Below are 18,390 nucleotides of genomic sequence, written 5' to 3' on the forward strand. Positions count from 1 at the left end.
AATATGATTTCAAATCTAACGAAATCAAAATTGGTGAAAAATGAGAAGTTTACGAAAAATCGTAAAAAAAATATCAAAAATACCTTTTGACGACAACTTGTAGAAACCTTGATTTCTAGGAAAACATCATCAAAAATAAATTTTTCGACAAATCTATGCATATTGAGAAATCTTAAAAACTCACACTTAGGAAAATTAAAAAATTTAAGCTCTAATTGAACAAGTAAAACTTTGATTAACCAATCAAATCAATCAAATCAATAAAAATTTCAACTTTAATTAAATATTAAATTTTGTAACCTTGACTAACCAACTAATATTCTAAATTAATCTTAAAATTGAACCTTAATATTAAAATGTAACCTTAAATCGACCAATTGAATCAAACATTAAAATTGGAACCTCAATCGATCGGCCAAATTGAACATAACAATTAAAATGATCGTCCAATCAATTTGAGAATTAAAACTCATCATTTGACCAATCATGGAGGACTATCTTATAAGAAATGTGGAGGAGAGAAGATTGAAAAGAGGATTTTTTTTTTTTTTTTTAAATCCAACGTCCTTGGGAGAGGAAATCAAAAAGAAAACTATAGAAAGTAAGGGTGTGTTTGGATACCAGGAGCAGAACTACTGTTCCAAAGAGCAAGAGCTGGAGTACTCTGCGGAGGAGCTGAAAAAGTAATTCTGTGCAGAAAGAGCGTTTGGCAATCAACTCTGTAAAGTACTGGCAGAAGTACTTTTGTACTGGAAGTCTGTTTGGGAACCATACTAACTTCTCATGACTTCTAAAAAAAAGGTCAGAATACCTTTATATTATACTAGTTACTGTTTTTTATTTTTTAGTATCATAATATGCCTTCAAACTATACTGTTTTTTACATTTTAATTATAAATATTAATATAATATAATAGTTTAAATATTAAATATTAATATAATGTGTTTAAAACGGGGGTATTTTCGTAGAAAATTTATAAAACGGGGTATTTCGATAAAGTTAAAGGTATTTCGTAGAAAATTAATAAAGTTAGGGGTATTTCGATAAAATGAGCCGTTAGAATATTACTCCCCGCAAGATGCGAAATTGAGAAGTAGGTTTTAACGACTTTTTCATAAAGAACAATTTTTTGCTCTTGCGCGGAGTAATTCGTCGAAAGAGTTGTTTATCTAAATTATCCAAACGACTTCTAACTCCCCGCAAGAGTCAGAATTAGCCAAGGAGTCCTATCCAAACGCCATCTAAAAAATAGAAACTACGGTCTTAAAAAGGGGGACGTCCCACTCCCCTAGGAAAATAGACATCTTCCTCATTCTTCTTGCCCCTTAAATGTGATTAGAAGTTAGGTTTTCTTCTAATTTCCTTTAAAAAAAAAAAAAAAAAAAAAAATGAGATAGGCAGAAAATAAAAGAGAAGAAAGAAATAAGAAATAGAATAAAAATATTTGGATACGTACAACGGTTTCTCTCTTTTCAATGTCCCACACAGTAGCTTCTCTCCATTATTTTCTCTCTCTCTCTCTCTTTGATATTTCTATAGGAGCCTCAAGCAATCTTCTCCCTTTATTATCTCTCACGACCATCTCGAGTGGTGTTTGAAGAAATTCTTCTAGAAGCCACCATTCTGACATAAAGGTAAGTCCGATCTTGTTATTTATTTATTTATTTTCTTATCCTTCTTTTTATTTTATTTTATTTTTTATTTCTCCTCCTTTTCTCGTTTTTTATTTTGTATTGATGATTGTCCGACCTTCATTAACATCATAACGTTTACCACGTGTTTATAGAGTTTATCGTGTGTTCCTAACGTTTTGATTCAAGAATTTTACATATATGTATGAATTTCCGATTCACTGATTTGCCATGTGTTCCTAGCGTTTTGATTCAATAAATTTACATGTATGTCTGAAATTTTGATTTGTTGATTGGCCACGTGTTCATAATGTTTTGGTTCAAAAATTTTGTGTGTGTGTATGAATTTTCGATTCATTGATTTGTTATGTATTCACGATGTTCCAACTTAAAAATTTGATATGTAAGAATCTCCTATTCATGGATTTGTTAATGTGTTCATAATTTGTCAATTTTAAATTTTCATACATATCCATATTTTTACTAATTTGGTAATCTTACTAATATTAATGTTTTTCAATTTGGAAGATTCACACATATTCATATTTTTATGATTTGATAATCTTAGCTAATATTGATGTTCATAAATTTAGAAGATTCATACATATTCATATTTTATTGATTTAATCATTTTACGTGATATCAATCTTTTCCTATTTGGAAGGTTCATGTATATGCATATATTCCTAATTTAAAAATCTTCTTGATTAGGAGGGTTTACGTGTTCTAATGATTTGGTGACTATGCATCATTTACTAATTTGGAAAGTTTAGATTCATTCATATTTTACCAATGTGGTATCTATGAGTGATGTGGATGTCATTGATTAAAAATAAATAAAAAATTACACATGCATGGCCTTTATTGATTTAATTTTTTCTTTATGCATACAGTGAAATTTGCTAATTTGAAAGGTTAATTCATGTATATTTTAATATTGAATTATTTGTGCATGTTGTGATAACTTATTTGGTAGCAATTTATGTGCATATGACATTATCAATCCGAAAATTATTTATACATGAAATATTTATCAAATTTGACATTGTTCATGCATCTGCAAAATTTAGATGATTTGGAGAATGTTTGTGTACATCGTCTCTTTAATTAAAAATTATTGCCACGTGAATTTTAGAGGTTGGAATAAGATCATGGCTTTTTCATATTGTTCTTTTTTCGTGAGGAATTCGAGGTATCATGTGATATTTAGAGGGATTTTGGCCGTAGGATTCATTTAGCAAATTCGATATAAATTGATGATGATTGAATCATAGTTTGCCTTTTGCCTTTATCCGTTGACCATATGATAATTTTGGATAATAATAGAGACCGATCATCTTGATTGGGTGGGTTAGGTGTTTAACACTTTCTGGAACCGTAATCTGACATTTTATCAATTTCTTATACGTGGACCGGTCCAAATCTACTTTAGAGTTATCTCGGTTTCTATACTTAAACTAGGTGGTGATTCCCAATTTTCCAATCAAATAGTTTTTAACTATTTAATAAAAAATTGTCAAGATGATTTTAAGAGGGGTTCTAATTAGGAGTTGATATTTAATTCCCTTACAAATCTCAAGGCCAAACTTTTATCTCCCACCCTTAGTAGTAAAGTTTGGATTCGATAATTATTCGACGAAGGTTCAATTTGGTTAATTTGAATAGATTTGAGAAAATTTCGTAAAAAGTTCGACAAAATTTAAAAGATTATATGAAATATTTTATTGAATATATTTTTTTTAATTATCAAAACCTATATCATCTTCAACCTCTCTCTCTATATCCTATATTTTCCTTGAAGTTTGAATGTTGGAAAAATAAAAATTGTGAGGGGAGGGGGGGAGGGAAGAGTAAAATTGTTACCATATTTCATGATTCGTGGTGAATGCACACATTCTTGATACGCGGTTGACGTGACAAGGACACAAAATCATAGATTATTTTCATTGAGATACATAGGAAAAAGATGTGCGGTTCTATGCCCTTGCCACATACCAAGCCTGCATGCATTCATCATTATTCTTAATTGAGCGATCCATGATGGGTAATTATAAAAGCACCCCCACAAATTGATAAGGACAACTCACACCATAATCGAATTGTTTGGAATGAACTGATTTTTGATGAAAATAATATTTATGATGAGGATACCATCCTCAAAAAAAAAAAAAAAAGCCAATTCGGAAACTTTTAACCCGTATGAGACAATAATTCGGCCGTTGTGTTGCCCTTGATAATTTCGTGGGATGCTTTTATAATTACCGAAAAATTCTGAGAATTTTGTAACTATGCTCCCGCCTAAATCTCCCGCCCAAATCTCGTTCTCTCTCGTACACACCCAACGAATCCACTCCCTCAGTCTCTCATCTCACGATCCAGCTCCATCTCTCTCTAACACACACACAAACACACACTCTTCGCCTCTACTTCTTCAGCAAAACCCTAACTGCATCTCCTTAGCAGACCACCATAAAACCTCTACTTCTGCTGTCAAGGTCTTTGTTGGTTTGAGGAAAAAAAAAAGGGGACGAAAACCCAATTTTCCTTGGCTGAGACGTGGGAAAGAGAAGGCTTCACCTCCATCTTCCAAACCCGAAGAAGAAGGTAAGATTTATTGTCTGCAGGAATTGAAATTATGGTGTTTTGTTTGCAGGAATTGATTATTTAGTTTGATTGTTTTAAATTTTAATACGAATTAGGGTTCTTCAAAGAGGTACGTTTGGGGGTTATTTGATATTTTTTTTGAAGATTGTGTGATTGGTTTGCAGAAATGGAGCAAGGGAAAGCAAAAGGAGAAGGTGACCAACATGGTTTTGTTTGATCAGGCGAGTCACGATAAGCTTCTTTTGTCCGACAGATTTGAGGGTATTATTTCTCTTTCAATTTCCTTTTATTGTCAACTATTTTTCTTGATTCTTTAAGAAATATGGTAATTTTTTTTGGTTTGATCCTCATGGATTCATTGTCAATAGTGTACAAAGAGAAGATGTTGATTGGTTATGTTTACCTAATTTAATATGAACCTTGGGTTCATGGTTTTAAAACTCATTTTGACGAAGGAGACGAGACGAGACGTCTTGGATGAGATATCCGATTGATTTGATTCATCTCAGACTAGATTTTAAAAAACGCCTTAGAATTAGAGCAAACCATTTCTTTGAGAAGACTTGTCAACTCGTCTCATTGGTGGACGATACCGAAACAACTTGGACTAGTTGTCTCGGTCTCGGAAGAGATTTAAAACCATGCTTGGGTTATGCTCAAGGTAGAAATTGTACAACTGTTTCCTTTCTATCAAATTTGAAGTAAGGTGTAGGATAATGTGATTAATTTTGTGGATCTACCACTTGGGGATTCATCTCTTTCTTTTTATTATGAGGATGCAAGCTTACAATCTTAGCTAAGGTACAACTAAAAGCCTTCCTATAGTGTAATTTCAGTGTTGATTCTACCTTTCTTTTTAGATTCTCTCTCTCTTTGTTGATTTTTGTGATTTCAGGGTAAGTTTTGCAATTTTAGCCAAGTTTAAATTGCATTTTCCTTTATCTAAACAATACTCACTCAACCATGTCTTTAGATTTTTTTTGTTTTTTTTTTATTTAAACAAGTCCGTTATGAACACATTTAAAAGAGGCTGATTTACCAAAATGGGTCACTATTCAAATTAATTCCAAAAATGATAATTTATCAATTTCAGAAACAAGTTTTTTACCAAAACAGTAAGAAATAAAATGAATGGTTCTTTTTACAATTTTTTGAACTCACAATACCAGTTTTTTAACTTTATATTGAAAGTACTTAATAACCCTTCTTTTCACTTATATTCAAATTACATTTATACACCTCCTATCTTTATTATATAAAAGAGTTGGGTTTTGATAAATGTGAAGGATAAGAATGGTAAAAAGGTAGAAGAAAGGAAAACAGCAGTTTTGGTATGAAAAATGTAGAAATTACTGTTCATTTTTTAAACTGTTTGGTTAAAAAAACTTATTTCTGAAAATAGTAAATTACCGTTTTCGGAATTAATTTGAATAGTGCAATGTTTTGGGAGTTCTTCAATTTTCGTGCTCCATTTTGGTAATTTGTTCTTAAAAAATTTCTAAATGTGGATTCCTTCTCAATGCCCACATTTTATCTTTGACTCCCGTGAATAGTACTTTATGAAAACAATACCCACTCTTTATTTAAACCCCCCCCCCCCCCCCCACACACACACACACACACACACACCACACACAGGCACGGGTGAACTCTAGTAATTTTATAATATGTTTTTCTTTTTTATCAGAGGATTGAAACCAGAGATGTATGGACGAAGGGCATCTCAGCTATTGAAAGAATTCTCTAGCAGTGAAATAGGGCAACTTACTTCTTTCAATGTAAGTGTGATTCAATGTTTCATTTGTAAGTTTTTGGTGGCTATATTTATGTTACGAATTCATCAATCAAGCCATTTATAAGAGTGTGTAATTCGATTCAGACCCCATACCTAAATGATCTGTCCCTTTTTATTGGATAAAAATGTGGATGAATGGAAGTTTGTGAGGGTTGAAATTTCCAAGTAGAATGCTTATATTTATTTGTTATTCCAACATAATCCAATCTGTAAATGGTTCATGGCTGCCATGAACGATAAATCGATTGCAAATTTTTTGAAACTGGGCAGTACTAGTGTTGGAAAAATTTGTTGGATAATTTTCATGGGACATCATATGTAGGAGATCTTTAACAGTTTTAACTCACTTCCAAGAACACTTCTATTGCTTCCAAAGAGAACAAATAGGAATATCTTGGGATTCAGGATATGCCATGTGTACATGGGAGTGAATATTCCTTGTCAAAATTACGTTCTCATGTGTATGTGATGGCTTCTGAATGCTAAAAGATCACAATTTTGGTCATTTTGGAGAGATTTTTTTCCTTTCAAACCTCACTCACAGGATTCCTTTTCCTATTTCATAATGCTTACTTGGTCATATCCTTTAAAAGATGCACTCCTTCGGTGAGCAGAACTAGGATTGAATCGAAGTTCTTTTATTTTTCTATCTTTCCATCATGCACCTCTATGATGTTGCTTATGATGTTAGCATGATTTTACAAGCTTCTTTGCGAGCAACTAATTATTGGACATTTAGGTCAGATCACACTCATTATCAGTCTTTAAATTTGGAAATTATGACATCATACTCCTTTTAATGATTTCATTATTCAGGACATTGTGACGTTCAAGCAAAACTTTAGGGGGCAGTAATAATGATATGTATGGCACATGGTCACTTATATTGAATTGATAGGTCATATCGAATCTCAAATATTTGACATTTTTATGGCTGTTCTGCCTTTCTTTCAGTTTTCTTTGGTCTCTGTAATGTCTTTAGTGTAAGGGATGGATATGGGATGATGAATACTTTGATAGATGCTCTCTATTTTTCCCTTTCCTTTAAAAAAAAAAAAAGAAAACATTTTTCAGGCTCTTGATTACTATATGTTGGTGCCATTACTGATAAAAAGAAATCTACATTCTTTGGTGTTGAAACTTCATCTTTCCATGCCTGTTTCTTTTCTTTTCTCTAACTGTTTACGTACTGAAATGAAAAACATTTCCCAATTGGTTATGGTGCTTGATAAGTTCCAACTCTCCTACCTCTTGAACTTTAGGCTCAATTACTTTTCCTTTTGACTCATATATTAGTAGTAGATGATAGTGGTGAACTTTTCTTTTTTGACAATCTAACATGTTTTTGTGATCATTTAGACTGATATGTTCGATCAAGTAATCAAAGAATGCGATGCACATCACATTGAGCTTCAGTCCTTGATGAGGTAACCCTTCCTCCCTTTCTCTGGTCTTTATCTACATTTTTATTGACTTTGTAGTCTTTTCTTGTGTATGTGCCAATCATGGAATCTTCTCCCTACTGTTTTTTAGCATAGGAACATTGTTGTTGTTGTTCTCTGTTCTCTTTCTAGTTGGTCTGCTTGACCTCTTTATTAATAAATTTCGTTACCTATCAACAAAAAAAAAGAAAGAAAGAAAGCTCAATGATAACCTGTTATGACAAAGGTTTTTATAACAATACCTTTTCCACCATGTTAAAAGTCAACTTTGAGAATATAGTTTCTCAATACTGGATCATAATAGAAAATATAAACATGGAGGTTGAATATTTTATATGGCACTCATATTGTCCATTATGTTGTATTTTGAAAATTCTTTAGAAATGTAACATAGTATTTAAAATATTATATCTTACTGCCAAAGATTTGGAATTTACACAAAATTAAATGCCCAAGCTGGATAGAACACTCATTTTGAAGTATATGGTAACATAGGGTGCAAAGGTGTAATAGTGTAGGTACAGTCAACGCGATGATTTCTGAGGCTATTTTGCATGCATTTGTATAACAAAGATTAATGACGAAACCAAAGAAAAAGATCGCTTTGGTGAAAGTTGAAAGACTATAGAAAGGTGAGAATATTAGGTGGATTGATGTAGTAAGAAAATATTTGAAATTGCAGGCCTAGACAGAAGTTATAGTTCCAGATAGAGTTGAATGACAAAAAATGATTTTTGTTGTTGTCCACAATATTTGGATAAAATGTAAATGGTGACGATTTGCATGCATTTTGTTTCATCTCCTAGGCTTTGTTTTCTTGATTACTTTTGCAAGAACTATTTGAAGAGCTAAATGTTGTTGCATACTTCTCTCAACGTATTATGATTTTGCAACAGGAACATCCAGGAAGAAGGGTTGGACATACAAGCTACTAGAAATGCTGATCATTTTGGTGCTGTCATCCACCACCTCTCTTTATCCCGCAATAAACGTTGCCTCATGGCTTACATGTAAGGTTCTACCATTTGTTATATTATTATTGTCCTTAGGACAACTCCTTTGGTTGCTTTCTGGTGTTTGATCTGTCATTTACATGTGTTAACTTCTTACCATGGTTTTGTAAATAATCAGGTACAATCGTGCGGAAATGATCCAAAGCTTGAGATGGAAGATCGGGCCCGTTCTCCCCCAAGAAATTCAAGAAAAGCTCAATTACTCTGAGGAAGAGTATTTCAAGAATCATTCTTCGGCTTTAGAGTCATATATGTCAGATCTAGAGCTTGATTTGACAGTGGTAACTCTCTCTCTCTCTCTCAGACACACACAGGAAAAAAGAAAGAAAATTGTACAGGAGTGGTTGCCCCCCTAATCCAAGCTTTCTTGGACAGAATGAGAGATTCTCTGTGGTTAAATGAATGTAGTTAGCTTCTTTGAATAATTATCCTTCTAAATTTCCAATTAGAACATAAAGAGAAAAACAACTAGTAATTGTTACAGAAATTCAGTAACTTGTAGGAAGCCAAGGTTGAGAATGAAATTGGCATATTGCTGACCTCGGTAAAATCCAAGATCTCATCCTTGGGAGTAAATATTATCAGATATGATGTTTATTTCTATGATGTCCTTTTTCATCTTTTCCTATCTTTATGTATTTCATATAAATATCACTTGAAGGAATAAAGAGAATTATTCTTTATATGAAATACATAAAGATTGGAAAATACGAAAAAAGACATCATATAAATAAAAATCATATCTGATAACAGTAAATGGATAGCCTTTGAAATTGTGCTCTTGATCCTTCAAAGAATGCTGATGTAGTCATCATTGCCCAAGCAATACTTGTAGTGCTACTATGATGACACAGATTTGAGGAGTATAAATGTTTCTTAACATGGATAATACTACCAGTATTTTATTCAGGATTTTTTGCTTTGGTGGAGGGACTGTCTAAATTCTCTCTGTGAGTTCAAGCACATTGATCACACTTCTATGTATATGTAACTGAAGAATGTAATTGTGTGTTTATCAGGATATGGTTCCCCCCAAGGATCCTTACATCAAGGTGAGGGTCCTAGATGATATTGGTAATGTTTTACTTAGCGATCAATCACCAAATCTCACACGTCACTCAATACATTTTCTTAAACGAACTGATGCTGAGCAGTTCATCATGCAGGTAAGTTACCATTAAATTTTTTCTGTAAGATCACCGTATTGTACTGGTTTGTCCCATGTATTCTAATGTTATCGATTTCTCTTTTGTGATCTTTAGGGTTTGATGGAGGAGTTATCGAGTTGATGTGGCCTTATACTAATTAGAACCACCTACGTGGTGTGGTGTGCCTCTCTTGCACCAAAACCTTGGTCTGAATTTGCTCCTAATGTTGGGAACCTCACACTCAAAATGTTGCACCTTGTTCCATCTACTTTGTTAACCCCATTCTTTTTTTTTTTAAACAGATGATGTAAGAAAAACCACTGTTTTCATGTGTTGAGATACAATTTGTTTAAATGAAATTGGTTTGTTTTCTGAGGGATTCAATTATAGTTGTTTGAGACAATGTGTGGTGGAGGTTTAATTGCAAGAAGATGTGTATTTTTTTGAAGGTTTAAGTTTGAGACAATGAGTTGTAGTGATTAAGTTCCCAATTGGGTTTGAAGGTTTAATTGCAAGAAGATGTGTATTTTTTTATGTTTCAAAGGTGTTCAAAATTCCAAGATAATTAACTGTACAGCGGTAGATACCCGAGAATGAACAAATTGATGTTTGATCGAAGTTTGTGTTGAACACAATGTCCTTAAGACAATTTTGTTCCCGCAATTTGGTGCACACGGAATGGATCAATGAACAATTGTCTCCCAGGATACAACGATTACATGTGTAGAGGCTGCATTACAATTTTTGAGTGAATAAAATTGAGGTTGAGATGACTTATTTATAGAAAATTAAGAGACAAGGTGTCTCTTAGGAAAGGATCCGTCGCGCACACCCACGTGAAGCCAAATTGACGAAATTTGCACCTCCCCTGTGCGCGCATAGGCATTAGGATATTTTGGACCAATAGATCAAATCCTTCTTGAGCCCATGGGCCCCTTGTGCGTGTGCGTGGGTTTATCTAAGTCTCTCTCTCATATATACTTAAATGATATAAGAAGTTCTATATAAGAACTAGACAATTTTTTATTCCTATCTGATGTGGGACTAAAGAGTTTCTTTTATAAATTCAATAATCTTATAAACCACATACAACAAATCATGGCTAATAGGGGTTCTTAGGAGTCGATTTGTCATTCACCCATAATAGATTTTTGACAACTTAATACATGAAACTATTCTCTTCAATGAGATGAATAAGTTTCCAAGTGGTCCAGCCTCAAAAAATTAATGGGACCCACTTGAATCGTAGCTCAAATATCCCTACTTGATCACAAAAATCTGGATAAAAAATGTAGATTTTTTCCAACATTAACAACTTGGTGTCCCACATTCTTTCAGAGTTGGGTGCCTAACTTATGTTACTTAGGCCAAGCCAAACTCAAGGTTGAAAATGCTGAAGCAACATTGTGGGGTGGACATTTTTGACGTGGATGTGTCATAATCATAAATGCTTTTCATCAAGACTTCGTTCACATCTCAAAGAAAAGCATTTATGATTATGACACATTCATGTCAGAAATGCCCTCAACAATGGTACTCCAACACGACTCTTTTTTAGTTGTAGGAAAATGCTGAAGTAACATTGAAATTGATATTGTTTGGATCATTGCTGATGTGGATGTGTCTTTTCATTGAGATACGAGTGAGAAGCATCTAAGGTTCTGTTCATACCAACATCCCAAACGATGTCAATTTCAATGTTATTCCAGCACGACTCTTATTTATATTATACAAAGGATGGAAAATGTATTCGCTTCAAATTTCTAACGTTTATGCTATTAAGAAAAATTGGCTTGTTTAAATTCCCAGCGTTTGTGATATAAGATGGGTTGGTTAAAGTAGATTTATAAATGGTAAATTACACTTTGATGCCCTGTGGTTAGGCATAATTCCATGTTGATCCCTTGATATTTTGATAATTGCACTTACCTCCTCTTTCATAGATGGTGTTAAATTTCAGATAACCCCATCTAAGCACTCACACTCTTATGCCTGAAACCATTTGTTTACAGGGATATTTTTGTTTATAAAAAAAATACCATTTTGAAAAGGATAAAATGTAAAAAATCATTTTTTAACTATGGTTGATAACAAGTAGATGGAAGTAGGGGTGCAACTTGGTTCGGTTCCACTAAATAAGAACCAGAACCGAACCAAATTCTATTAGAACCAAACCAACCCAAACCAAATTAAAGTCGGTTTGGTTTGGTTCGGTTTCATGGATTGCAAATATTTTATAAGTTATAAGTAATATTTTTTAATGAAAAAATAAACATAAAATTTCATATAATAAATCACAAATCTATCCATAAAAATTCATTTGTTTATCCATAAAAGATCACTAATCTATGTAATAACTCTTTAAATAATTCATAATAATTATTATATACATATATATTTATTTATTGCATAGGGGTTCGGTTCTCGATTTGGTTCGATTCTATACAAGCTTGATCTGAGAACCGGATCAAATTGATCGATTCTCCATTTTTGTAACCCGGAACCGAACCGAACCGCAACTTGTTCCACACCAAACCAAACCACCCCAAAGCCATCGGTTTGGTTCGGTTCTCGGTTTGAACCGGACCAAGTTGCACCCCTAGATGGAAGGGGGCTAAGTGAGTCCCTTATATAACTATAGGGGAGGTAAGTGCAATTGTCAAAATGTTCAAGGGTCGATATGGAATTATGCCAAATCACATGGTGTTTAAGTTTGATTTACCCATTTATAAATTAAACTGAGGTGGCATTTTGGGTGTTTGATGGTTTGGTTAAAGTTGATTATTAATGCTCTTATATAGTTGAGCTACTTCTTAAACTATTCTTGAACTCACGACTTCAAAGTTGCTTAGCAAGTGCAAACCATCTTAACTATGGGTCTAAGCATGATTTCAAATCTTGTTTGTTATCGAGACGAGGGGAGTCATCTTAGTATCGTTCACGAATGACACGGATTTACACGATGCCTCAAGCTTCACATAATCTCCCAAGATAAATGAGATGATTTGCATGATATTTTAAAAATCTCGACTGAGTCAATCGGGATTATATATACACACGTAAAATTTAAATACTTATTATATAAATGGTTTATCTCATCCAAGACAACCAGATCTCATCCATAAACAAGACAAGATGTCAAACCTAGTTTTGAAGCCATGGGTCTAAGCCTCATAGCAGAGCTTGATGGTAAGTGAATTATGGGAAAAATATTTTAAAATTCATTTTAATAATCTCTTGTTGCTCTTTTAGTTTTAGTAGGATTAGTTCATTTTAATCAAGAAACATTTTGTTAGTTATTTTGGGCACTCGACATGCCCACATGAAGGCATTGTCTCTTTATTGGGCATTTAATGCTTTTTCTGAAAAACACTTGTAAGCTGTAACAAAGAACTAGTTAAAGCTAGAAGCACTTTTTGTGGGAACGGATCCTTTGTAATCCCATTTTCTTGTAGTTTTTGTTCTACACTCCATAGAATTTCATATTGACCAAAAATAACAACTCAGGCCTCTTTTACTACAGTTTAGATCAGATTTGAAAGAAAAACAAAACTAAAAAAAAAAACTTTTTTCTTACATAATCAAGTGTTTGAAAATGGATGGTCAATGAACACCTAAATTTAAACGACTGGATGCAACCATCTTGGGGCATATTATAATTTACAAGGAAAATTACTTTGATGGTCCACAGTTGGAATTTTTTTTTTCTTAATGTCTCCTCACCCCCTTCGAATTTGCAAGATCGATTTTTCAAATTGTTGGTGAAGTGTAAGTCAGTCAAGAAATCTACACACATAAGACATGCACACAACACACAATAGGCACAATGATGGACCAGCCCTAACATCAATTTTTTAATACAAATATGGGAAACTTACAAGGTATTTGTTCCCCATACTCGTTTACAAGTTTAAGAATTGTGTACCGCCACTAGGGGCAGAGCCAAGATTTTTTGTAGTGGGGGCAAACTATAGTTAGTTGTATGGTGAAGATGAATGGTTTTAGGGAGAAATTAAGAAGTTTTTAGTTAGAAGTTGAAGAAAATGGTATTTAGGTCATTTCTAATTAATATTTGAGAAGTCCCAGTCAAGAGGCAATGTCATCAACAAAAAATTGAAGAGGTGAGGGAGTTGGGACAAATGGGGCATGTAATTAGTTGAAAATATAGGAGTGTCTCAAAGTTTTGTGGGGACAAATGGGGCATGTTATTCATATTTTCAAATAAAAGTTTAGCCTCACGTTGAGGTTTTCCATCAAACAGACGGTTGAGATGATATAGGTTTTCAAGAAAAGTATGCCCCTAGAAAAAAAAAAATTGTATTAGTTCCTAGGCGATCAGTATTGATTTTTAAAAAATATTTGTTATTCCTTTTATCTTAATTGTTTGTTTGATGGAGGAGTTGAAATCTAGCGTTTTCAAAAATAATAAAATAAAAAATGGAAGTGATGTAATTGTTCATAGGCGGATTTGTGGCTTATAATCCAAGACATTGGATGCATTTTTTGATGTGTGGCTCGATTCGAATTATCCAACTAATTAAAAAAATATTATGATGAAGCTTATAAAACATTAATAAGATAGAGATAGAGGTGGAGCCAGGATTTTCCTGTAGTGGGGGCAAACTATGGTTAGTTGTATAGTGAAGATAAATGATTTTAAGGAGAAATTAAGAGGTTTTTAGTTAAAAGTTAAAGAAAATGATATTTAGTTCATTTCCAATTAATATTTGAGAAGTCCCGATCAAGAGGCAATGTCATTAACAAAAAATTGAATAAGTGATGGAGTGGGGACAAATGGGGCATGTAATTAATTGAAAATATAGGGGTGTCTCAAAGTTCTGTGGGGGCAAAAATTTGAAGGAGGTGAGGGTGTGGGGGTAAATGTGGAGAGAGGTGAGGGAATGGGGCACGTAATTAATTGAAAATATAAGAGTGTCTCAAAGTTTTGTGGGGGCAAAAATTGGAGAGAGGTGAGGGTGTGGGGGCAAATGGGGAGAGAGGTGAGGGAGTGTGGACAAATGGGAAATGTAATTAGTTGAAAATATAGGGGTGTCTCAAAGTTCTGTGGGAGCAATTGCCCCCACCAACTCTTTACTAGCTCTGCCCCTGCTTGCCACTTATTTGTAAATCACTTTTGATGGGGTAAGAAGCTTTAAAACAGATTGATTTTTTGTGAGGATGAGGATGATATCCTCACCATAAAAATCATCATCACAAAAAACCAGTCACTTCCAAAATTTTTAGTTCATGTATTAAAAAATATTTTGACACAATGTTTGACTCTCTTTAGGGCCATCGAACGTTTTCCTCTATATATATTAATTTAATCAACCATCTTTAATTCATCATTTTTTAAGTATTTTTATTCATTAATCTATCTAAACGATCGATTTGATAACATAGGGTCTATCTTTAATGTCTGACAAAAAAGTTGGAGGCATTTCTAAATCACTCTTTAGAAGAAAAGGAAAAGACTAAGGCGACTTTGCAAAACACTGCTCTACACACTATGATGACTTGGAGTTCAATAACAATCATAAATGTTTTTTTCTCAAAAGATACGAGTAAAAGCATTAATGAATTTTTACACACCTCCATACTCGCACATTACTTCAACATGACTCTTTTTAAAATGATAGTCGTGCTCATCGTTTCACACATGATTAACATGGAGGTGAACACAAAATCATAGATATTTTTCATTCGAAGCTGGATGAAAAACATGTATAATTCCGTACATATGTCCACGTCCAATAATGTGTGAAATGATGTAAATTTCAACGTCACTTCAACATTTTCTTCAAATAATATGCAAAATCGAAGAAACAAGGCATGAGTTTATTTTTTCTCACAGCCCAACAATCGTTTGACATGTGGTGCAAATGACATCAGCAACAATAGAGAGAAAATTTCTTTATCGTGCACGCAAGTCTTTTGCCCACTAATTACTGTCTTTCTTTTCTGTGTGCTACACTGCTACTGTGTTTTGAGTCTCTGAAGTAAAAGCAAATTCCATTTAAGTTCTCTCTCTCTCTCTCTCTCTCGCACACGTACGGAGGAAGATGGGCACGAGCATCTACATAACGGCCCTGGACGGAATCGTTAACGTGAACTCCCTATTCACGTTAGCAGTCTTCATCGGCTTCTCATGGAACCCTAGAGATCCCCAAAATAGCCTCATCGATGACTCCAAATGCATCCCTGGAATTCAAGTTGCAGAAAACCTAATTTCCTTTCAAATCTACTCCTTCAGTTCTTTCCTCTTCTCCAGCATCGTTGCTCTTTGTATCAAACAAGGAATAAGAATCACTAAGAACATCGATTTCCACAACACCATGATGGCTCGCGTTAACACAACGATGCTACGTGTCGGGATCCTGACGTGCGCTGTAGGATCCGTATTCGGATGCGTGTTCTTGATGCTCGCTCTCATCAGTTTGGTTCAGATCAAGCTCGGGACTTTATCTTGCCCGAGTAAGAACAGCATCGCAGCCATTGTTCCTCTTGTGATCTTTGTTCCCGCTGGGCTTTTCGTCTATATCTGTACAATCGGGTACGCCTTCACGCGCTAAGGTTTTTTTTTTTTTGGTCCATAATTTCTGGGTTTAGGGTTTGTTTCCATTGCAATTTGGTATCTTTATGTAAATTACAGTGATGAGCTTCTATTTATATGCTTGAAGTGATGGAAATATATTTTCTTTAAATTTCTAGGGTTTTTGCTATTAAAAGGGGTTCGATTATATATGATTAATTGTGATATTGAGTCGATTATGCCTTTTTTTAATGTTTCTGCGTAGCGGAGCTTGATAGTAACTGAATGAAAGGAATTTTTTTCCTTTTTAATCTGCAATTCTATCACTATAACTAAAATATTGTAAATTTTGTAGCCAAGTAATAAATACTTGGGAGTCCGAGTTTAGTACAGAGGAATTGTGTAAAAAATGGACCAGAAACATGTGAGGTGAAAGAAATTTGGCCTAAATTATGAAAACAAATGATTTTTACCTGATCAGGTTAATTCTTTCTGTTAGTATTAATTAATCTTCAAGTGTGATAAATAAATGAAGATGAAAAAAATCACTATTAAAATCCCCAAAATTACTAAAAAAAAAAAAATCCCCAAAACGATAATTTTGATTTAATCAGTTCAAATGATTTTTTCAAGATTTTTTTTTTTCTTTTTTGAAAGGAATTCCAACTTCAAATGATTTTTTTGTTTTTGTGAATAAATATAAGATTGATTAACCAAAGTAAATTGGAAAAAGAGCAAAGAAAGAAAAGAGAAGGCATTACAGCTACGTGTCCTTAGAAACGGGCTTCCGCCTGAAATTTAAATTCTTGAAAAGAAGATCACTAAACTCATGAACAACTCCACATCAAAACAAAATATGGCCTAAAATGCTAATAATGACCTCGTGAACTGGATGCTTCTTTCTTCCCATAAAAAACACGCCTGTTACTCTTGGGCCAGATACCACAACAGAACCTAAAAGAGGTCAAACATGGGCAAGATATATGTTTGAAGTTTGGTCTTAAATAAAGAACTGTTTTGCTTATACAAATGAGTGGGGTGTTAGTGAACTACAATGCTTGAAGCAGATGTTCTTGGGTTGGATGCCAGATTATTGGTTTTGGGGATATTGGGATATAGCACAGATGAAGGTCTTATATCCAAATTACTGGCTTTGGTGCTATTAGGATAAACTCAAGTGCCAAGGTTTTACGACATGGTATTTTTGAGAACTGAACCCTTAAGAGTTCAGGGGTTGGATTATATCAAACGATGCTTACTGGTAGAATAATGCACAAGTGACCTCAAGGTTGGTCTTTGAATTTTTATTTATTTATTTATTTTGTATTTAATTACTAAGGAAGATGGAAAAAATAATTATTAAAATATTAAAAACGGCAATTTTGAATTAAAGGACTCCAAGATTTTTTGATAAATTTTATTTGGTAGGTTTAGATCAAAATTGTTTTATCAAATTCGATAGGTACTTATCGAATATTAACAAATATATTCGGTAGGTACCTACCGAACATAACTTTTTACTGAATATTACAAAATCAATTCAATAGGTACCTATCGAGCATTACAAAATAGATTTAGTAAATACCTACCAAACAAAACTCTCATGTGAATGACTTCTCGACTTGATTGGAGGTGTTAGGATAAGAAAAACAAGTATAATTAGAACTTAAAATCCTTATTGAAATCTTTCTAGATGCAAAGAAGAAGAAATGAGAGAGAGAGAGATAGAGAGAGAGAAGAAGAAGAAAAATAAATGAGTTTGATAGGTGCAATGAGAATTAGACAAAAAATAAAATAAAATGAATTAGGGGTTTGCGATAAAACATTTTGTCTTTAAGGTGGGTATCACAAGTAAATGAGTGGAATGAGCCATTTAGGGTGCACAAATAGAGCCACCACTAAAAAAATTGCGACTTAGCTAATTGAGTTCATTCAATTTATTGGACCTCAAACATAATTTTTTTCTTAAATGAGTAATGATCTTAATCTTTCCAAAGAAATAAAGGAGGTTGAGAGATCTACCACCTAAATACAATAAAAAAAACCCTAAATTATGGGCAACAATTCAATCTAAAATGGAAATCTTGATTGGAAAAGCCTTACATAGCAAAATGTGTGTAATTGTCCCAATCTAAAATCTGTTCTTTTCTTTTTCTTTATTTTATTTAACTCGTTAATTATCCATCTATTAAAAGATGGATAAGATGAGTTTAGAGCAACTCCT

General features: G+C 33.4%; 2 protein-coding genes across 2 annotated transcripts; both read left to right on the top strand.

The window, feature by feature from the left end:
* Window positions 1-3,929: 3,929 nt before the first annotated feature.
* On the top strand, window positions 3,930-10,030 carry PSF1 (partner of SLD five 1). Its single transcript, XM_086445048.1, has 8 exons — window positions 3,930-4,236; window positions 4,401-4,497; window positions 5,924-6,014; window positions 7,391-7,458; window positions 8,370-8,483; window positions 8,605-8,767; window positions 9,506-9,652; window positions 9,749-10,030. The coding sequence occupies exons 3-8, from the start codon at window positions 5,940-5,942 to the stop codon at window positions 9,773-9,775; spliced, it is 594 nt and encodes a 197-aa protein (XP_086301174.1). The 5' UTR covers window positions 3,930-4,236; window positions 4,401-4,497; window positions 5,924-5,939; the 3' UTR covers window positions 9,776-10,030.
* Window positions 10,031-15,518: 5,488 nt separating this feature from the next.
* MEE60 (maternal effect embryo arrest 60) lies at window positions 15,519-16,344 on the top strand. Its single transcript, XM_086445049.1, has one exon. It carries the CDS (start codon window positions 15,697-15,699, stop codon window positions 16,204-16,206), a length of 510 nt encoding a protein of 169 aa, XP_086301175.1. The 5' UTR covers window positions 15,519-15,696; the 3' UTR covers window positions 16,207-16,344.
* The last annotated feature ends 2,046 nt before the right edge of the window (window positions 16,345-18,390 follow it).

Source organism: Akebia trifoliata, chromosome 6 (genome assembly GCF_017979445.1).
Source record: "Akebia trifoliata isolate Shusen 1 chromosome 6, ASM1797944v1, whole genome shotgun sequence".
NCBI classification, from domain to species: Eukaryota; Viridiplantae; Streptophyta; class Magnoliopsida; order Ranunculales; family Lardizabalaceae; genus Akebia; species Akebia trifoliata.